Genomic DNA, 21,587 nt, shown 5'->3' on the forward strand with positions numbered 1-21,587 from the left:
TCTGATGGAGGGCACAAACCACCTGCTACAGATTTTGTACGTATGTATTCTACTAAGTAAATATATAGCTTAGAATATCTATCTGCTGGTTATGTGCTCGTCAGAGTGAAGGTTTTGTCAAAACTCTGAGTACCTATCCCTACCTGACGTCGTAAAGTGACGGGATGTCCTTGTCATTGTGTGCACCAGACATGTTACGAAACACAACATTAACACTTGGCGCTCGGGTCCGAATTATCTAAGCATCCAGTCCTGTTCAGCTCTCGCCAGAAAACAGAAGTGAACTCTTGTACGAGACTTCAATACAGCATCAGGGCACAAATCACACGCCTCCTGACGAAATCCAGGTAACAACGCCCCGGGACAACATTGAAAGCCCCACCATCGATTTGCAGCAAGGTTATTAGAAACGATACAAGTAGTACAGATGGGTATTTTATAGAAGTACCGGAATTAAATCGGGTCGCTGCATGATCGGCAAGTTTGGGGCTGGCACTATGTTCAAATTTGTTGCAGCTACATGGGATAAATACAGCTTTAGGAACTCTGCCACGCGACCTTAGTTCATGTTCTGAAGAAGGTACTTGACTCCAGCAAATGCCTCTTCACCGCTGGGAAGAATCTGGTCTGGTGGTAGTACGAATCCGTACCTGCCAGTGTCTCGCAACTCAGATGTGAATGTGTAATCGCCCTTGACAACGTCAGCAACATAGTCGACGCTGCTACCACTAGCCTGGTAAATGGTTGTGCAAATTGGGCCGTAGTCGAACTTCACGCTATGGACTGAGTAGATGGCGTCAACGGCGCCCTTTGCAAGGGACTGAAGTTCATCATCATTCGGGGCACGCGCATTGCAAGAGTAGCCGTAGGCTACAGAGAAAGCGAGAGTCAGCAAACAATCAACCCTAACAATTAGCCTTTGCATGGAGATAATCTTACGTGTCATGAAGAGCTGAGAATAGGAATGATAATCGATGTAAAGCTTCAGTCCCTGAGAGTTCTTTACGTTTTGCAGAAACCCAGACAGTGCCTTTGTCTCTGGCGCATCCCCCTGACTTGAGCCTCGGAAGTCTTCTGCGCATGGGTTAGTTGATGAACCTGGGCCATTCCATTGGTATGGCCAGTTTCGGTTAATGTCATGGCCAAGACAGCTGCTTCCTGACGTCGTCTGGCGGTTTTTGCGCCACATTCGATCGCCTGATTGGGTGTACTTGAAGCCTGCGAGTGAATTAGATACGTCCTTCGAGAGACTTCCGGTATTGGCTAGATGGCCAGTGTGTCCTACCATCAACGTTCACTATCGGGAACATGTAAAAGTCGTACTTGTCAACAAAAGCTGTGATATCGTTGTCTGAGCCGTACTTGGTGATGAGCTCATTGGTCATATACTCAACAACCTTCTCGTATGTCAGTGCCATCACATCAGTTTGCAATCGGCTTGGCTTGAAGGGTCCTAACCATGGAAGCAATCCACTCTCGGGCATGAACGGTTCCGTGGAACACAACGGCAGGCTTTTTGCCGCCGCCTGAGCTTCCAAAGATATGAAGTCCCGTGATGGGGTTCCCTTGCAAGGTGTTCCCAGAGGTGACTACTTTGGCATTTTTGGAATATTTGTTGCCGAGGTCATTAAGCCACTGCAAATGGTCGTTGTAGCCGTGATATGACTTGAACCAAGTATCGTTGGCCGAACCAGCTAAATGCAGTAGTTAATAATACTGTACAAAAGGCACAAGCTTTACGTGTCAACAACAACTTTGTGTCCTCGTCTAACTCTCATCCATCGGTCCATGGCAGTCTCATACATACCAGCATAGGCGTGAAATGTCCCTTCTTCCGCAATCGAGTTTCCAAGGTTTTCATGCATCGTGATGACTTCGTGTCCCTGCATGGCCTTGTTGAAAGCCTCTAGTTGACTCGGTGCCACCTGGATATCCGCAAAAGCACCCTTTCGCGTGGGAGGCTGCCAAGAAATGACTTTGAGTGTATCCATGACACTCTGAATATGCGAACCGTCGTCCACAACCGGCACGCGAAAGACTTTGTATCCATCATACGAAACCTTTGATTCGACAGCTCGGGTTGAGCCGCAGGCCACAAGAGTGGAAAGAACTACAAGTGCCTTCATTTTGTTGATCACAGTATGTCCAAGAATCTGTTCCTTAGGAATGAAAATTTTGATCGCCTTCAGGCGGGAGCCTTAATTTGTGGAGGATTGTCGGTCACACAACATCACCAGTATCTGTCAGGTGGGCAAGCCGGCGCTTTTATCAGCACCCATCTACCCCTGATACGATTTGCGGTTGATCATTGTAGGTAATCAAGAGCCGTTCATGAGTAATCACGGGTTATTTCGACCTCTTGCACGGTAACAAGCTACCTCCACGTTAAGCAGGTCAGCATCTTCGCAACTAGGGCAACCTTCTACATTGGGTAAACTCAGTGAAACCCTACGTCAGAGATCTACAACCCTGGATACTGTAACACTATCTCCGCGAACTTACACTCCAAAAGGATAATGAGTGGCGCGGAATGCTTGTTCTGCTCCTCCTATGCCATTTTGGCAACTCCACCAAACAGCGTCGTAAGATGACAGGATGCTCAGTCCAACATGCTAAGACTGGAAGCCTCAGCTATGTGGGCAAGAAGACAATCGGTGACGCTAGTTGCCTCTCGGCAAGGCAACTGCCGATCGATACGAGGCGACCTGCCTGATGTAGGACAACGGCCGTTTGTCTATCTCACGAGACGCTTGCCGTTACCATCCAAGGCAAACTGCGGGGTTGTTCCAGAAACAAAAGTGCAATCGGTACTTCCAGGCTCCAAATATGGCCATTGTCTGGTACTGTCTGGTTTGCTTGGATTGGATTGGATTGGATCAAATTGGATGCCGCACTAGGGATATGGACATTAATGCGCAACCTCACCTGCCAGATATTGAAGGAATAATTGCCGATCTAGCCAGATGAGATTAGCCTTTGAAGCATTTCCTGCACTTAAGCCAAAACAATGGGTCAACGGAACACGAAATCATAGGGCCAAAGACGTCAGGCGCGCCCATCCGTTACATTAAGATAGGCAAAATGGAATCTAAAAATACTATGAAACTATGGTACCGTGTAACCAACGCTTTTGCAAGCTTCCTATTATGCTCTATTATTACTCCATGTCCCTCTCTTCGCAGTCATTGGGTCCATTGATTTGACATTCCAATCTTTGTACCCAGTCATGATGTCTTCTAAGCTCTTCCCGGCTGTCAAATCATTCAGGCAAGTTTTTGCTCTATCGACGTCGACAAATAGGAAAGCAATATCAAGAGATAATTTATCGAGCTGACCGGCAATACCTCTCTTGTCTTCCTCATCCGCAATTGCCCGACTCAACTGTTGCATAACCTGCCATCCAGCCAGGGCCTCTTCCTGAAACGACTTTCGCCGAGCATGATCCAGTGAGCCGACATCTCTTTGACCTTGGGCAATGCGAGCGCGCCGCACAAACTTTTGCGGGCTTCGTCGGCGCTGCACCTGCTTCAATACGCCTTGCATGCTGTAGCCAAGCGGCCCTACAATGGCCGATATCGACTTGAGCACAAGACCGCTGACCCCCATACCGGTTCCTTTTAGGAAGCCGATTGCCCCTTCATTCTTTGCGCCCTGGATAGGAAGGCGAACGACGCCAGTAACACCGTCGTAAAATCCATACACAAACTCTCTGCGTGAGGCAACCAGACCAGAGCGGATGCCGGAAACTCGCGTCGGCCGCCGAACAGTATCATCGCCATACAACCTCGGAGCATTATGAAAGCCTTGGGCCAGAGCGACAATGAGACTTGTTGGGGCCCGTGCTATTGCCAATGCCGTCTGGCCGAAACTCTTGGAGATGTCCGTCGCGTACTGATCCGGGCCAGGAACTGGTGTAAGTGATTGTTTCCTCACCTTTTTCGCTCTCTTCTTCGTCGGCGGTGCTTGTGCAGATTTCTGGTCGACCTCTTTACCAGTAGAATTTTCGCCCGTTTTGTGCCTCTTCTCCTCCGACATCCTTATGCGATGCTTCACTCGGCGTTTCGCTGTTCTCCCGAGCCGAATGGGAGCACTTGCAACACCGCCAAAAATGTCTCTCAATGAATTCTTCAGCGATTCGGCCACAGCCGTAACAGGTTCGCCGGGACCTTCAAAGTCGTTCCATTCGGTGTGTCGTAGTAGCCGCAAGTTCTTCCAACTCAGTTCCCCGCTGTCGACCAAAATTTGGGCTGTCATCGCTCCAAGCCTCAAATGCGTGCCCTTGACCTTCCAGACAGCAGCCTCCGACTTGATGATGGAGCAACTCATTGTTGGGGGACCGTACATCTTCAAATGCCTTTCGAAGGAGGCGACCGTATTGATGGCCCCGTCTCCCTCACGATTGATCGACTCTGCAATCTTACCTGCAGCGCTCTTTGCCTCGTCCGTGAGCAGGTACGTGATACCCTCGGCCAGTTTTTCGGCTGTGAGATGTTTGTACGGCACAGGGTCAGGGCCAGCGCCCGATTTGCCCACCATACTGCCCCAGAAATACTGATCACCGAAAAATGGCACAATCATGGTAGGAAGGCCACACTTAAGCCCAATAGCAGTTGTGCCGGCGCCACCATGGTGGACACAGCCCTTGATTTTCGGGAAGAGCCAGTCGTGAGGTGTGTTATCAAGCATGAAGATGTTGTCGGGGACATCGTCTCGACCAAATCCACCCCATCCCCTCGAGACAAGGGCCCGGACGCCTGCCATTTGTATGGCATCAAAGATCATATCTGTGAACCTCTCCGCATCATCCACCACGATAGAGCCAAACCCGATATAAATGGGAGGCTCCCCTGCATTTAGAAAGTCGACCAAAGCCGTTGGTGGTTGAAATGCGGACGCCAAATCTAGAAAAACAAATCCTGACACATCGATTTCCTCACCCCAATCCTCGGGTTTTGGTACCAGACCCGGTGACCACAGGTACGTAAATGGAACATGCATGCGGTAGGTCGCACAAGGTGCCCACAAGGTAGAAACGGGATCCAGAGCAAGAGTATTGACACGAAAGTCATTGATGAGGTCGCCCAAACCTTGCCAAGTCATTATCTCTACCAAAGGATATGAGATGAAGTTGGTGTATCCCTGGTCGACGTTGGACTTTTTAATGCTCGCCAGGGGGTGAGGGAATGCTTGTGTTGGCGTGTAGGGGAATGTAAACACCAAATGTAGTGGAACGCCCAAAGCTTCGGCACAGTGAATATGTGCAAAGCTTGGTGGATTGGCAATTATTGCATCGGCAATGAAAACGTCGCCTCCGTCGGCTGATTTAAACTTGGTGTCCGTCTTCTCATCTTCCGTGGCATGGATGCATGCTCGCCAGAAACCATCAAACATTTCGGCCATTGCTGCACGTCGTCTTCCGATTTCACCAGCCTTGACTGTCTCGAGAGTGGGAATCATGCCGGGGTTCTTGACCATAAAGGCCATTAGCTCCGAGGGGTCTCCCCCAACAGAGAAAAACTCTAGCCCAGAGTCCTTTTCGACCAAATCTCGGAAAGTTGGGTGCGTGGCGATGCGCACGCGGTGTCCAAACTCGTCCTTGAGATACTTGCCAATGCGTAGAAATGGCTGGACATCGCCACGAGATCCTACAACCATGACTACAATATTTAGATGCGGTTGGGGTAGAGGAGCTGAAGGTATTGCTTTGGACGGGATACCAGTCTTGCTCCTCTTGGGTCGCATGCTGTGGGCAACAGCTCCAAGCGCATTTGCCATGTAGCCCTTGTGTGCAGTCTCGTGAACTGTAATGCGTAATCGACCATCTGTCCTTGCTCGACCGGTACTTTTGCAATGCTCGTTCATCATGAGGATTCTTCTCATCAAAGTTTTCCTTTTGGGGCCAGCGCCGGCGCTGCGTATGCTCTTCACATCGGTAGATTTTGCCAGCTCGTCATCCTCAGCCTCGACGTTATCGAGAGAATCGTCTTCTGTCGACGAATCTGATTCATCGCCATCTCCAGCAAGTTGACCCATTAATGGTATCCATGCTCTACTCGGAATCGATTCGGCCCTCTCTCCCTTGTTGGTATAAGTCGCTGTTTGCCATCGCTCCAACGCGGAGGGCCTACGAGCAGAAGCTCCATAACCCGAGGGAAACGGTGCAGACTTCTTTCTCAAGCCTGCGCTCGTGCCAGGTCGCGAGGGTACCTCGAGTTTACCAGGGAAGCTTTCAGTTGTCGCCGGCGGTGGCGTCGGTGCCGATTCGAGGTTATCGGTGCGATGCTTGAGGTCTTCACTCTTCGTTATCGTCACGGTCGGTTCTGTGGTTGATTCGGGCTCCCTTGCCACCGTGCTCCTGGTCGCAAGGTCCGATTTTGGGTCAATGCTCTCCATTGTGTGCAAATTGGTGTGCCTTCGGGTGTGGCCAGAAGAAAAGCAAACAAAATTGAATTGCTTGTCAGTAGAAGTACAGTACCGCCAGATCCGACATGGACCAGTCAATTGGACATGAGAAACTGAAGCGAATGCTGCAAGGCCGGAAGCGGATTTGATACTCCAATTGACGCTGGTTATGCCGCTGCAGCTGTCCTGGACAAGTGGAAAACAACCAAATAATGCACAAAGGGGTTTGGCATCTTCTTAAGCACTAGAAAGTGGCGAGAATGCGAGGATTGATGAATTAGTTCGGCGATCGGTAGTAATAGGAAGCAAAAGGCATTTTGGCTTAACGCATCATCAAACCTCCAGTCACATTGGCCCGAGGCGCACAGAGAGCTCCAAACAAAACAAACCAGACCAGACCAGACCAGACCAGACCAGACCAGACAAGAGTGGGGCGCCACCAGACCGGATTGCCGGCACTTGTCGACCTTTTCGACGATTGAATTCGTCGATGTGACATGGTGTGCTTCTCCTGGTCCACCACTCTTCTTTGCCATCATTTGATCCCCCAATGACTGGCACCAGGTCCGGTGGGCCAGATGATTCAATGTTGCCTTGCCAGGCTTCTCAACTGCCTAGGCTTGATTATTATCTTACATATACTCCATACTCCGTATTTAACAAGAAACCCAGCCTGACCAGTCCCTCTACCTCGGCTTCCTCCGTGTCTTGAATCGATGTGATAAAATTTGCCCTGCGACTTTCTCCCACAAGTGACAGGGTTCGGGACTTTGGTTATCGCCAAACGAAGTCCGTGATCCGACCCGACCCGGCCCTCACCCACCGTTGGCCTTTGTTGACAAACCACCTGTGTCTTTGGTTCTTTGGTGCCAGACGCCATCCTTTCAATGACGGTGCCCTTTGGACGGGGCGATGGGTAACATTGAAATGACTCTGCACACAAGACTTGCTCCGTCGGCATCGCCGTAGCCTCGCTGACGTCACGGACCTGGCAAGGACTATTTCATAACACGAATGATATTTTAATACGAGCGAGTGCGCAATGAGATTCCAATGAGTACATCAATGAAAATATTTCGTAAAGAAGCGCACGTCCAAACAGTCGCACCTCCCAGCCTAGTGCCTTGGACCGTGGCACTGCTACCCTACAAGCATTCGAGGTGGTTAAAAAGAAGTCACTCCCATCTTCTTTCTACGACAAATAAATTTAGAGTAAAGCGTGAAATGCGTCTTGTTCACAATGAAACTCTAATCTTTACTTGTGTTTTGTAATATTACGGCTGAATGGTGCTTAATCTTACGAGTCGTACGAGTCTTGGTGAGGTCAACGACTGAAGTCTCACTACGGTGTAGACGGGAAGTGGGCTCTGCTGTAGGATAGGAATCATTGACGCTCTTACTTATGCTTGGTACTAGGGATCATTATACGCGCCAAAGGGTATCTAGCTGGGAATTCATCATCACAAATCGAATGGTGGCATTGCAAACCATTTTCGATATGGCCTGTGAGCTCACTGACAGTGCCGGGTGAGACTACATAGAATTCACAGCCTGGAAAAACGCTCACCTGGGTCTTGTAGGCCTTTCTCGTCGGCCAACAAAGGCGATTGCTTTCGCAATGCTTACCATTACCCAGCTATCGTGGTAGCTGCGGGACCCAAAACTCTACAACGTTGTGTTGTGATTATTGTCGATTGTCGAATGTTGACCACGCGTCTCATATTTACCACGTTCAAACGCCTAGAGCGCCGTGCATCAAGCCTAACATCACGCCCATAAATCACTAAAAGCCCGCCAAGTGCAAAGCAACGCCTGCAATGACCCAGTTCTATGTTATAGTCTCTTTTATATCGTCGTTTCCCTTTTTCCATCTGTACTCTCGTTCGATTCCGTGGTGTTTTTGGGCCGTATCGCACAGTCTTACATCTCCACATTCGCATCTTGCTCCCTCTCGCAGCCAGCGGTATGTGATGCTCCAGCGGTCCTGCCTTGCCCGTATCGTGCCATCGGCCAATGTGTCTGTTTTGCGAGCTCTGATGCCGTGCGTCCAGTGTAGTCTCGAATCGCCACTGAGCTGCAACATGCTCCTTGGCGGCAAGTCCACATCAACCTTGTCACCAGACTCGCCATCGCGAAATTGCATGTATACCGGGGATCCGAGCGATAGCGAGTAGAGTTGATCGTATGTGCTGTGTGTGTCGACGTGTGGTGGGATGCCAGCCCCAGGCGGGTAATACTGCACGCAAACTTGATGCGGTTGACAATTCTCGTAGGGTGGAAGGAGTGGGACTAGCCAGTCCGGAAATGCGTTGAAAGGGACGTCCTCATCGATCCCGAATGTCTTGTAGCTAAAGGTGTAGCCGTAATGCAGAGAACGACGGCCAGGAAGTGTTGGCCACTCAAGGTTGGCGAGAATGCTCAATAGCTCACGCTCCGCTTCAGGTGAAATGAAGTCTGTCTGCATCAGAAGACCTGATGGCCCGATAGGAAGTTGCTCCATCGTGGGATGCGAAGCATTATGATAGGCCTGCCAAATCCATATCCTCTAGATGTACAGCACCGACTCGATGATCATCGTCCAAGGTTCAAAAATCTCCATCTTCGATCAACCACCAACCTTGGAGCTGTCACGTGATGAGATACATCATCCATGTCTGGATGGATTCAGGCCTCAACAGCCAGTTTCAAATTCTGGGGTTTGAAGTTTGTCGTGCTAGGAAGGTGGCTGCCCTAAGGCTGTTGGTATGTGTAGTTGTATCGGACATGCTGTGTCCATGTGTCTGTTGTTTTGATTCGAAGTATTTTTGTCTCTACGGCATGGAGTCGCTGCTGAATTGAATTGGTCGTGCCCTGGGCTGGAGAGATGCGGGGCAGAAATTAAGCACCGGACCAGATGACAACTTGGGTGGTGGCATTGCTGGCGATCGGCCAGAGGTTAAGTTGACGTGAAGGGCATGCTAGCACAAGGGAGTATCAGTTTCATGACTGCAGCAACATTGAACATAATTTACCTTGGTGTCTTTAATGTTGAGCCTCTGGTTGTCCCATAAGCTGTGCGACCAGACAACTAGATGTAACGTACCCCACTACTTCGTACTCATCAAGGCGTTATGGCCACTCATCCATCAACTAATTCGATGACGGAAGCCGAGCAAACAGGGCCAGGAACATATCAAATAGAGTCAATAATTAGAAAGGCACCAGTGGGACTAAAATGGCCAATCCTGGGTCAAAGGGGGTTTTGTGGCGAGGACAGACTCACGCCTGCAAGCTCCAAAGAGTAGTCCTACACAGGGTTCCCCAGGAAAGAGACCAGACCCTTTGACGACTTACATCTGAAGGCAACATGGAGCGAGTTAGGGTCAATACTTGACGGCACAAGTAGAGTTGCCTTTGCAACAGTGTAGTATGGACATTGTCAAATGGCCAACATTGCTAGTAGTATCAAGTTTCCAATTCAAGACTTTCCCATCTCAACCCCCGGTGTTGAATTGTCGTTCTTGGCTCTGCCTGGCGAAGTTCAGCTGCTGAATAACCCCTGTCTTCAACTTGTCAACAGCGGGAAGAATGGAAAAATAGCACCAGACCAGACCAGACCAGAGAGTAGCACAAATGGCAGGTTACATTTGGTCGTCATTCTTCCGCGTTAATCTGACAGAGAGAAATAGCCTCTTCGCATCAATATATAATCACAGCGCCAATGCCAGTAGACGTGTGAACCAACGGCTCATCAGCTTGGATAGTCTTGCATCCCAACCAGACCAGACTACATACTAGACACCGACAGCACTCAAGCTGCAACAATGCTGTCCCATACTCTATATACGTGCGCTGTTGCACTGCAATTGTCCCTTGCGCTCGGCAACCCAACTTTCAGCAAGACAGACATTGATATCCTGGCAGGACAGCATGTCATCTATTCATACAATTATACCGATCCTAAACCACCACAAGAGTTGATCGATTTGACACGCGCTGGTCTTGTTGGCGGCGTTCTGCTCTATGATATCCATGTGAACGACAACACACCCGCTGCCATGAAGCAGTTGCTGGATGCCTATGCGTCGTCCCCTGCTAGGCGCCTGCTCCAGAAGATCACTGGGAAAAAGACGAATTTCCTAGTCATGACGAATCAGGAGGGCGGTACTGTCTTCAACGGAGTACCCGGCCATGCTCCTAAAGAGTCGGCCAAGCAGATCGGCCAGTCTTCTCATCCAAGCGAAGCTGGCAGGCAGGCCGGATTTGGAGCTGCACAGAGCTTGAAGGATTACAATTTCAACGTCAACCTTGCGCCCGTGCTGGGCGTGTATCGAGAGCCGGGCAACTTTTTGGACTACGGCGGCCGTTCATACGGTAACACATCGGACCGCGTAATTCGTGCAGCAGTCCCATTTATCCAGGCACAACGGTCAAAGAATATCCTGGTCTCTATCAAGCATTTTCCCGGGTTGGGAGCGGCCAAATACGAGCAAAACACAGATCTTGCTCCAGTAACATTGGATGTCTCGCTGCAAGACCTCAAAAACATTGACACTGCAACCTTTGCGGCGGCCATCAAGTCCGGGGTCGACATGGTTATGCCATCGTGGGCCATCTATCCTGCCGTGGACAAGGTACCTGCAGGGTTGAGTGAGATTTGGATGAAGAAGTGGCTCCGGGGCAAGTTTGGGTTTCGAGGTGTCACAATTACCGAAGCAATGGAAGCGGGTTCAATTGTACCATTTGGAGATGTCAAGACGCGCGCCAAAATAGCTTACAAGGCTGGCAATGACCTCATTCTGGCTAGTCAGCTCAATGTTAGCGAGGGCGTGGAGATTCGGCAGACATTGGCTGCAGCAATAAGAAGCCGTGAAATCGATTTGTCCGATTTCATGGATTCGACAAGGCGTATCGCGTCTCTGAAGAGTAGAACGTGGAACTAGAGAAAAGATTGGTGTAGACAAGCTTTTGGCTCTGCAGCACATTGCTTTCCCATGAACACACTTTTTTCTTACTGAAGACGTTTTGGACAGCATTTGCAATCGCTACAGTAGACGTCTGAAGTACAAGTCTTCATTTTTACCTTTGCAAATATCCTCTTCTCTCGACTAAGTTTGAGGGTCAATCAGACGTTTTATATATGGACAGCGCGTTTTAAGAACCGTACACGGTGGTAATCTCTTGTAACGGTGGAAAAGTGCGTCTGTAGTAACAACAGAAATACAATGGGCAATTTGGACCTGCGATCCCACCTCTGCCATGGCGAGGTCTTTGAGGCGAATTGTTGTTTCAGCATCAAACATGTGCATCAAACACTAATTCATCCGGTGGTCTATGAGTGGACGCGTTACGGGATTGGTGCCGGTAAGAACTAAATGGTAGGTATGGAATTTGGGCTAAAGAACCTTGAACGTAGTACACACATGCATAATACTTGCCTGAGTATTGAAACACTTAAGGCGGATAGCCAGCATACTGTATCCCAATAGCGTGTCTCAAGATTAGTTCGAAGTATGACCTGAGGCATAGCTTCCTCAAGCTATCAAGACATTCCCGTCAGGGTGGCCGATACCGGTAGTTGGGAGAAGAAAATTGAATTGAACTGAGTTGATCTGAGTTGAACCAGGTGTGCAACTCGAGGAAACCAACTTTTTCCATTACTTGAAACAGAAGGCTGCCTCTTAGGAAGCCTGACCATTTCCGCCTCTGTCACTTGAATGGCATCTTGGCAGTGGTCAGTACATACAGTCTGGTACGTAGGTATTGGAACACTGGCTTGCACCATCAGGCTCAAATGCAGTCTGGTGGAGTCAACTTTCAAAGTGACAAGGAGATGCAACTGGACAGTTCCAACCAGACACATCAAATGTCATGACCTCTCAATGTACTCCACATGCACTTTGAAGTCGAATTTGACTTGGCGGATTCGAATGGGGTGAACGATAACATTGAAGACTGGTTTGTCAACACTTGGCACATGCAATCACTAATATCTGCCCCCACCTCCAGTCAGCTTCAACATTGAACTCACCAGTTGACAACGCCATGTCCAACTCAACCAGACTTCTAAATTGCCAACCAAAACGTCGGTTGGTCAGTGACCTGCATTGGCTTGCCCTGGAGGGGCGGGAGAAACGTCTGGTCTGGTTTAGTCTCGTTCAATCCGTCATCGGCGGCTCCAATGGTTTCAATGTACCAGGGTGCTAACATTGGAACAGTCTGGTCAACTTCGATGTTCCCACCTGGTTGCATTGAGAACCTGCCTTTCGTAGCTTGGCTTCCCAAGTTGACCCTTTCACAACCTTTCACAAGCCTCAACGGCCACATTGTCAATTTCCCAATGCCTGTAAGCCATGGACGCCACTCAGCGCGCCACTGTAGAAACCGCCAACAGCATCCTGCTTCGTTCTCATGCAGCGGCTTGGCCAGGGGTCGGGGCCAGGTGATTGCTTGTGTGTGCTCCGTATGTATGCACGGAGTTCTGTATGTGTGTGGTGTATGTGTGTGGTGTATACATGTGTTGTGTGTTTGTATGTCTGGTGTGCATGCAACCAGACTCTCAAGCTGGAAGTTGACCAAGCCGAGGCGTGCCCCTGGCGACACACCTGAGTTCGTGGCCAATAATTACCGCCCCAATATGGCACCGGTGGTTTTCGATTCCAGAAACTAGTGGCTTCTATTACTATTGGCGTTGTCACATATAAGCGATAAGGGTCTAATCTTTTTGGCGTTTCTCGTTGACGACTCTTGTTGCGCATGAAGGAATCGTTTCCACCATTTTCTTCATCCATCTCGGCGAATTCTGTACGAGGCGCTCTCGTTTTATCGTTTTATTGCCGCAGGCTTGCTTGCTCACTTTCTTTGATCCATTCGATATATGGCGATAAGTCTCCCCGAACAGCGCTTCTTTGAAATGGCACCGAGTTGAGTCGCCTGCTTGCAATATGGCTCTGTACTCTCCGCCTCCGCCGGCCCAGCCCTTCAGTGACGCCAAACCGACGCTGCTGGTTGCTTGGTGGATTACGATATTCTGCACATGTCTGACGCTTTTACGTCTTGCTGGGCGCTTTATTCGAATCGAGAAGCTTTTCCTCGAAGACAAAATCGCCGCCTTGTCCTTGGTGCCGTTGTATTTGCGCATCGCTTGCACCCACGTCGTTCTCTTATATGGCACGAATAATGCCTTGCTTGATGCCGCAGTTGTTACTACAGAAGAATTGAACCGAAGAGCCACGGGCAGCAAAGTGGTTCTCGCCGGAAGAATATTTTATGCCGCTACGTAAGCTTTCAATGTTTCCTTCCATCTACAGTAGTCCCTGAAATGGATATTGTAGGACAAGAGCTAAGCTGACCTAAATCGTGTGCTCAACAGATTATGGACCCTCAAATTTACTACTCTCGAATTTATGAATCGACTGGCCGGCGCTTCGATGAAGAAGATTTACTTGAGACTAATCATCTTCTTGCGCTATGCCCTTGGAGCCACGTTTTTGGCCGTCGTGATCAGCGATCTTGCAGAATGCCAGCCGGTGTCGCATTACTGGCAAGTGCTGCCAGATCCAGGACCGCAATGCCGTCAGGGCTTTGCTCAACTCCTCACTATGGGAGTATCAAGTGCCATCATCGACACGATTTTGGTTATATTTCCGGTTCCGATTGTCCTCTCTACTAGGATTGCCACCAAGCGCAAGGTCTTACTGGTCTTGCTGTTCTGCTTTGGCTTCTTAACCGTGGGTATAACCGCCTACCGTCTACCAAACATTGTACAAAACAATGGCTCCCAAATCACAAGATCGATGTGGGCTTCCATAGAATTGCTGGCAGCGACCGCCGTCGCCAACCTTGTAGCACTGGGCTCCTTCCTCCGAGATAGCGGCGCGAAGAAGAAGCGGTTTCGTCACGACTACGGCACCAGCGGAGCTACATCATCAAACAGGAGGCAGGGTCAAAGCTCGCATACCGGGCATACAGGAGACTGGGAGGCGAGGAAAGGTGTTGAGCACGATAGCCTGGAGAGCGACGAGTGGATGTCTTCGGCGAAGGCAGATGATGGAGAAGCAGGCCGCCGAAAGAACACCGATCGTCTATCTCAATCAATGGGGACGAGAGGAGCTAGCCCAACTGATAGCCATGACTCGCTCATCCAAGAAAACCAACGACCATCCAACACTTCAGGTGTGTTGGGACTTACACACCCCAGACCGCCAAGCCCCGTCATCCCTGCGGGAAGAACTGGTTTGCAACGAAGGTAGGGCTGGAGAAAGGCGAAACTCGTCCTGTGACGAAGAGCCAGGACAGCAATGTACTTAGTAAACCCTAATAATACATACCAAAGACTTAATACTAACCCAACCTCGTTGGTGTCGGCCGAAAACTACTCTACCTAGTTATGTTTTCGGTTTTCCACTTTGTGACTGTCACTGTGGCGGGGCGGCGTCATCGTGTCACTTGTGACCCTGGTGTTCTTGAACCAGACATGACTTGACCCTTGTCGCCAATCGGACATGCGGCAACATCGGGGAGTGCTGTCGACGCCTTCGCCTGCCAGGCCTGCTGTGGTGTATGTATAGTTACATACTACATATACTGAGAGTAGGTACAGACATACAGCACAGCACACACATGTCGGTTGGGTGATTTCCGATCGCGCCATTGTAGTGTTGGTTCATTTTCAGGGGGCTATCAACAGACTCATGACAAGGAAGATGCCTCCACATTCGTCTAGTCTTATCAACTCCGACCCCGGATTTTGGGCGGGTGTTGTATCTCCACGCGTGGTCCACATGGAAGCCACAGTAAGAATGCAGGGGGAAAGATACATCGCTCGCTTAGCTTGGCTCGTCGTGACCAGAGGCTTGACCGAGTGGAATTGGTTCACAGCTGAGTGCTTGATCATCCAAGTGTGTTGTACCATGTACCTTACGCACCTTGTTTGCAACACGGCTGCCACAGCTGAGTTTCGTCGTGGCCTGACCCCTACATACATCATCAGCAAGCCACCTGCACTAACCAGGGGGAAGGAAGGAAGTTATCGACCTTTTCGGCGCGTTGGTTGAATGGTTCTAGAAAGTAGGCGTTCGCTTGCGTGCCTGGCCAGTCCATCCCCTCGTCCGCATCGGATTGGCGTTTGGAATGAAACGGGATTATTGACAGCCAGAACGAGTCTGGTGCCTACATTCTCCGTACACACACTCCGTACACATCCCGCGAGATGCTGGCGTGACCATCCATTGCCCATTGAGGGTCTGGTCTGGCCTGGGATGGCGACGAAGTGGCTTCTGAGAAGGAGGGTTTGCCAGGGCTTGCGCTATCCGATCTCGTCCTGGTACTGGGAGATTTCAATTCTGACATCCTGGGCTATCCTGGGTCTTGGCAACCGTCGGTTTCTGTATTAACTGGCAGCTGGTGCCCATGCAAGGTGCTCCGAAGTAGTCAACCATTGTGGCAACTGGTTATTCTGCCAAGTTTCACAACCTACGAGACCTTTCGACTCCAAAGTCATCATGGTTGGCCGCGGGCCGGAGAAGCCAAAGGCTATGAAAAATGGCATCGTCTATACCCGGGATTTCGAAATTGTTGAGATGAGTGAACTGTCTGCCGATAAGTCCAAGAACCAGTTCTCTACCACAACCTCGTTTGCAGTGTCCGCAACACCACGGCCGACCAAACTGTCACGCCAAAAGTCGCTAAGTCGTCGCTGGATAGACAGCTTTCGACGAGTCCAAGGCGTGCCAATATCTGGTCACCATGGCTATCATATCAATGATGGATTACCAGAACCTGCCCAAATTGCAGATCGGTGTTATGACGTCCGAGCAGCAAACGCCAGAACAGCCAATTCTGGCCTGGCTCGTGATCTTAAGGGCCGGCATCTTCAGATGATCGCCATTGGCGGTTCCATTGGTGAGACTACCATACCAGAAATCGAACCTATGAAAGCCGGATCTAACAGCATCGCCTAGGTACTGGTTTATTCGTAACATCTGGAATGGCGCTCTACCAAAGCGGACCGGCCTCCATGTTGCTTGCGTATCTCATGACCGGTATCCTGCAGTTTTGTACCATGCAGAGCATGGGTGAGCTGGTTGTGACGTTCCCCGTCGCTGGAGCATTTTCTGCATTGTCTACTCGATTTCTCGACCCATCTTGGGGATTTGCCGTAGGCTGGAAGTAGGTCTTGACCTTCATGTATTGCATTGAGTAATCGACCTGGTCCGCTGCTAACAGACTCTACACATGACAGCTACGCCTTGCAGTGGCTTTTCGCACTTCCGTTGGAAATCATCTCTGGCGCCTTGACCATCCAATACTGGAATCAAGACCTGAGCAAGTCTATATTTGTTACTATATTCCTTGCAACCATTGTAATTATTAATCTGTGTGGCATTAAGGGATATGGCGAGGCCGAATTTCTCTTTTCCACAGTCAAAGTCACGGCTATTGTTGGATTTATGTAAGTGCTATCCGCTCGAATGTGACCTTGCGGCCTCCAAATACTAATGAATACCCTAATGACAGTTTGCTTGGAGTCGTTATCAACGTTGGCGGCACACCACACGGTGGCTACATTGGAGGCAGATTCTGGCAAGACCCCGGCGCAACAAATCACGGATTCAAAGGATTTTGCAGTGTATTAGTTGCGTCTTCCTTTTCCTTTGTTGGCACAGAGCTTGTCGGCCTTGCTGCAGCTGAAACCGCAAACCCGCGAAGATCACTTCCTAGTGCCATCAAACAAGTATTCTGGAGGATTGCTATTTTTTATATTGTTGCACTCCTCCTTGTTGGATTACTTGTCCCTTTTAACGAACCTCGTCTAATTGGCGGCGAGAGCTCTATTGCTGTCTCGGCGAGTCCATTCGTTATTGCCGTCGAAAGCGCAGGCTCTACTATTTTGCCCAGCGTCATGAATGCCGTCATCTTAATTGCTGTACTTAGCGTCGGAAACTCGACGGTATTTGGTTCATCGAGAACGCTTGCCTCGCTAGCCGAACAGTCTCATGCCCCTAAGATTCTGGCATATATTGATCAAAAAGGTAGACCATTGATGGCCATTTTGTTCGCCTCTGGTCTCGGGCTGCTTGCCTACCTCGCAGATGTCAAAGTCCATGCCGAGATTTTTGACTGGCTGTTTGCAATTTGCGGTCTTTCAAGTCTATTCACTTGGAGCAGTATATGCCTATGCCACATTCAGTTCCGTCGCGCCTGGGCGGCCGCTGGTCATACTCTCGACCAGTTACCATTTCGATCACAAGCCGGGGTCATTGGTTCGTTTGTCGGCCTCATAGGCAACATTCTGGTACTGGCGACCCAGGTCTGGATGGCCGTTTCTCCCGTTCAGCTTTCCGACGCTCCTGTATCATCTACTGCTGTTGCCAAGAACCTGGTGCTCAAAATCATGGCAGTGCCTATTGTGCTCATATTTTACATTGGCCATAAAATATGGTTCAGGACACGGATTGTGAAGGTGGAGGATATGGATATCGACACCGGACGCAGCTTTTCACGGCTACACAACATGTACACAGACGAAGAGGAACTTCGCCAGACATGGCCCTTGTGGAAGCGATGGTACAAGTCGCTCTGCTAGTATAGCTTTGACGCACGACGAGCATGGGTCGGTCCTAATTTGTTTGTACTTTTATTACTAGCGGTGTTGTCTTTGCTTCAGTGCCGAAGCAATGGGTCAATTGCGTACCGCCGCCACCACTACCATTACCATTTACCAATAATCATAGTGAGAAACATGACTTCAAACTGTATGCGTCCCCGCTTTAGACTTTATTGTCGTCCTTTGCTGGTAGAGGCGTTGGTGGGATGGCTCTATGATCTCATCAAGCAACGGCATACCCGATGTAACGCCAATGGGTGTATCTATTTAGTCAATTGCCTAAAGTTGATACTCATTGTGCAATCGACAATCGTGCGTTGGTCGATATTATTAACGGCAGCTCCGTCACGTAAACTCTGTTGCCAATATGACCGAGATGACCCTTGGCGCTTGACGCGGACCACCACCACTGTCTCCTACTACCTTCATCACACGATGTCAGTTCCCGCAAATGATGGCCAGAGATGTCTCAAGCGGCGCACTGGACAATCGAGCGGAGTTACCCCGCGTATTGGAGCAGGTTAGACGTGATACTGATGGGGGGAAATATGAGGGGGCATGATGTGCAATGTAACATTGAGACATTTGGCAAAAAGAAAGATCGGCATTGTCACACACGGGCATTTACACGTCGTTCAAGCCGTCGGGAAAGAATAACTGAGTAAGAAATGCGACACTACCCCACTTGGTCTCTCTCCTTCCTGAAGCTACCGATTCCAGAAGAAATATAAACAAACGCAGTCGCTACCAACGTGATGTTGGATGCCGTTTGTTGCGGAGTATCATTTGTTACCAACTGGGGGGTGATAACAACGCTCGGCTGAGAGACTGGCCGGCTATACTTGTCGTGGCTCTTCGGCTTCGAATCTTCTAAATCACTGAAACGATTTCATAATGCATTCCCACGCGGTTGCCATATTTGCTGCTCTTCCTGCTGTCTTCTGCGGCCTGGCAGGAGCGTCAACCTCCAATGATACTCATTTTGATGTTTTAGACTACATCGACCCTCTTATCGGCACTGCCAATGGAGGTAATATCAAGCCCTGGTTTGCCTCGGTTTGGTTTGTCACTTATAGAACCATGTAGGACACGTATTTCCCGGAGCCAGCCTGCCATATGGAATGGCCAAAGCCGTCGCTGATGTAAACAAAGAGCTTCAAGGTGGCTTTACGTCTAATGATGCCGACAGTGAGTATCCCTCTTCATTCCACACAAATCAATCTGCTAATGACTTGGGTTGAAGTTACCGGGTTCTCACACATGCATGATAGCGGAACTGGCGGAGTAAGTTAAATACTGCTCTGATAATTCTGTTTTGCGTACCTAATAACTCCCAGGGAGCTTCGATGGGGAACTTCCCGCTGTTCCCACAAACTGGATGCGAGGGTGATATTGTGAACAACTGCTACTTTCCAAAGTCATTACGGGCTTCTCAGAGGATCAACGGAACCGTCATAGCAAGACCGGGCTACTTTGCGATTTCGATGAACACTTCAGTGCACGCGGAAATGACCGTTACTAACCACACTGCCCTGTATAAGTTTACGTTTCCCACCGATGGAAGTCCTACGAAGGCTGGTGGAGCTAAAATGCCATATAGCCCAATAATTCTTGCTGATGTAACAGATTTAGCTGACTCGAGGAGTAATGGAAGCATTTCGGTGGACCCAAAGTCGGGGAGGATAACGGGCTTTGGAACGTTTAATCCGTCATTCGGCATCGGGACTTACAACTCCTACTTTTGCGCTGACTTCGATGGAGCCCAGGTCCGTGATACCGGAATTTTCATGAATAACCGCGCCGGATCTGAACCAAAATCTCTCAGTTTACCTAGTGACGGTAACAGAGTGCCAGGTGGCGCCTGGGTTCAATTTCACCGTCCAAAGTCCAACCAGATCCAGGCCCGAGTCGGCTTGTCCTTTATCAGCACGTCACAGGCTTGCAAGAATGCCGAGCGAGAGGTGCCTGATTTCAACTTTCAGGGTGCGAGAAAAGCAGCAGAAGCTGCATGGCGAGAAAAATTGAGCGTCGTCAAAGTCAACAATGTCGGAGTGTCCAAGTCCTTGCAGAGAACGTTTTGGAGTGGTATCTATCGAACCCTTCTCTCCCCACAGGATTATACTGGTGAGGTGACCCGTTGATATGGTACCTGTACCCTGGGCTAACCAACACCTTAGGGGAGAATCCTTTGTGGAAGAGTGACGAACCGTATTTTGACTCGTACTACTGTATCTGGGACAGCTTCAGAAGTACTCACCCATTACTTACTTTGGTTGACCCACGCGCACAAGCGCTAATGGTTCGAGCACTGATTGATGTGTATCGCCATGAAGGCAAGCTGCCCGACTGCCGAATGTCCCTTTGCAAAGGATTCACTCAAGGTGGAAGTAATGCGGACAATTTGCTCGCTGATTCTTATCTCAAAGGATTGAGAGATGGTATTGACTGGAATACCGGCTTCGAAGCGGTTGTTTCAGACGCAGAAGGCGAGTCTAATCATGAAACAAACCTTTACGCATTTGTTAACCGTGCAGTGCAGACGAGCCTGCTATATGGACTGTCGAGGGTCGTGGCGGACTTCATAGCTGGAAAACCCTCGGCTATATACCGACAGACGACTTTGACCCGTACGGCGTGGGCATATTTACTCGATCCATCTCTCGAACTATTGAGTATTCGTATAACGACTTTTGTATCGCAGAAATGGCCAAAGCAATGAACAAGACTGCCGAGGCGGAAAAGTATTTGAAGCGCTCTGCTAATTGGAAGAATATGTTTGACCCAAAATCTCGCTCGAAACTAAATACTACTGGAAGCCATAGCGTTGCAGACTTAGTGGACAGCGGCTTCCAAGGATTCTTGCAGCCACGATACCTCAACGGAACGTTTGGATATCAGGACCCAGCTATTTGCACTGATCTTTACAATTTCACCTCGTGCTACCTCAACCCAGATGGACACGAGACCTACGAGGCAGGATCTTGGCTATACACATTCTACGTTCCACACGACCAGGCGACGCTCATAACAACGCTGGGGGGGCCAACCGAGTTTGTCCGTCGCTTGGAGTTCTTGCACAATACTCCGGGACTGTTCTACATCGGTAATGAACAATCATATCTTCTTTTGTATCTGTTCCACTTTGTAGGAAAGCCGGGCCTGTCCTCACAGTACGCCCACAAGTACATACCCAGCGCCTTCAACGACACGCTGCCCGGTATTCCAGGTAACGATGATTCAGGCGCGATGGGAAGTTTTACGGCATTATCTATGATGGGCTTATACCCGATGAGTGGTCAGGATGTGTACCTCATCATCCCGCCGTTCTTCCCAGAAGTTGCTATAAAAAATCCCGTGACGGGAAAGGTGGCAACAATTAAGAACATTAACTTTGACCATGGGTACAAAAACATTTTTATCCAGAGCGCGAAGCTGAATGGAAAGCCGTATACAAAGTCGTGGGTAACTCATGAGTTTTTTAACAATGGTGGACTTCTGGAGTTGACATTGGGTTCGTCTGAAGGCGGATGGGGCTCAGGGAAGGATGATATTCCGCCGAGTGCATCTACGCATTTCTGGAATTGATTGTCACTGCAGT

The 21,587-nt window shown here is 49.6% G+C and overlaps 7 protein-coding genes across 7 annotated transcripts; 4 read left to right on the plus strand and 3 right to left on the minus strand.

Annotated features, from left to right (window-relative positions):
* Window positions 1-559: 559 nt before the first annotated feature.
* On the minus strand, window positions 560-2,126 carry VFPPC_16870 (carboxypeptidase; the record flags this gene model as incomplete). Its single annotated transcript, XM_018294623.1, has 5 exons — window positions 560-870; window positions 940-1,218; window positions 1,286-1,397; window positions 1,459-1,694; window positions 1,808-2,126. The coding sequence occupies 5 exons, from the start codon at window positions 2,124-2,126 to the stop codon at window positions 560-562; spliced, it is 1,257 nt and encodes a 418-aa protein (XP_018137376.1).
* Window positions 2,127-3,144: 1,018 nt separating this feature from the next.
* Window positions 3,145-6,393, minus strand: VFPPC_14766 (UDP-glucose,sterol transferase; the record flags this gene model as incomplete). Its single annotated transcript, XM_018292534.1, has 1 exon — window positions 3,145-6,393. One exon carries the CDS (start codon window positions 6,391-6,393, stop codon window positions 3,145-3,147), a length of 3,249 nt encoding a protein of 1,082 aa, XP_018137377.1.
* A 1,837-nt stretch (window positions 6,394-8,230) lies between these two features.
* Window positions 8,231-8,902, minus strand: VFPPC_10415 (Oxoglutarate/iron-dependent oxygenase; the record flags this gene model as incomplete). Its single annotated transcript, XM_018288788.1, has 1 exon — window positions 8,231-8,902. The coding sequence occupies one exon, from the start codon at window positions 8,900-8,902 to the stop codon at window positions 8,231-8,233; it is 672 nt and encodes a 223-aa protein (XP_018137378.1).
* Window positions 8,903-10,205: 1,303 nt separating this feature from the next.
* On the plus strand, window positions 10,206-11,324 carry VFPPC_10416 (glycosyl hydrolase; the record flags this gene model as incomplete). The annotated part of the gene is made up of 1 exon (XM_018288789.1): window positions 10,206-11,324. The coding sequence occupies one exon, from the start codon at window positions 10,206-10,208 to the stop codon at window positions 11,322-11,324; it is 1,119 nt and encodes a 372-aa protein (XP_018137379.1).
* Window positions 11,325-13,325: 2,001 nt separating this feature from the next.
* VFPPC_10417 (hypothetical protein) lies at window positions 13,326-14,633 on the plus strand (the record flags this gene model as incomplete). The annotated part of the gene is made up of 2 exons (XM_018288790.1): window positions 13,326-13,660; window positions 13,754-14,633. 2 exons carry the CDS (start codon window positions 13,326-13,328, stop codon window positions 14,631-14,633), a joined length of 1,215 nt encoding a protein of 404 aa, XP_018137380.1.
* Window positions 14,634-15,884: 1,251 nt separating this feature from the next.
* VFPPC_10418 (general amino-acid permease GAP1) lies at window positions 15,885-17,968 on the plus strand (the record flags this gene model as incomplete). The annotated part of the gene is made up of 4 exons (XM_018288791.1): window positions 15,885-16,284; window positions 16,344-16,551; window positions 16,625-16,834; window positions 16,900-17,968. 4 exons carry the CDS (start codon window positions 15,885-15,887, stop codon window positions 17,966-17,968), a joined length of 1,887 nt encoding a protein of 628 aa, XP_018137381.1.
* Window positions 17,969-18,883: 915 nt separating this feature from the next.
* VFPPC_10419 (alpha-1,2-mannosidase subfamily) lies at window positions 18,884-21,574 on the plus strand (the record flags this gene model as incomplete). Its single annotated transcript, XM_018288792.1, has 6 exons — window positions 18,884-19,019; window positions 19,076-19,177; window positions 19,233-19,273; window positions 19,327-20,113; window positions 20,167-20,427; window positions 20,529-21,574. 6 exons carry the CDS (start codon window positions 18,884-18,886, stop codon window positions 21,572-21,574), a joined length of 2,373 nt encoding a protein of 790 aa, XP_018137382.1.
* Window positions 21,575-21,587: the final 13 nt, after the last annotated feature.

The sequence above is a fragment of the Pochonia chlamydosporia genome, assembly GCF_001653235.2.
Source record: "Pochonia chlamydosporia 170 chromosome Unknown PCv3seq00011, whole genome shotgun sequence".
Classification (NCBI taxonomy): Eukaryota; Fungi; Ascomycota; class Sordariomycetes; order Hypocreales; family Clavicipitaceae; genus Pochonia; species Pochonia chlamydosporia.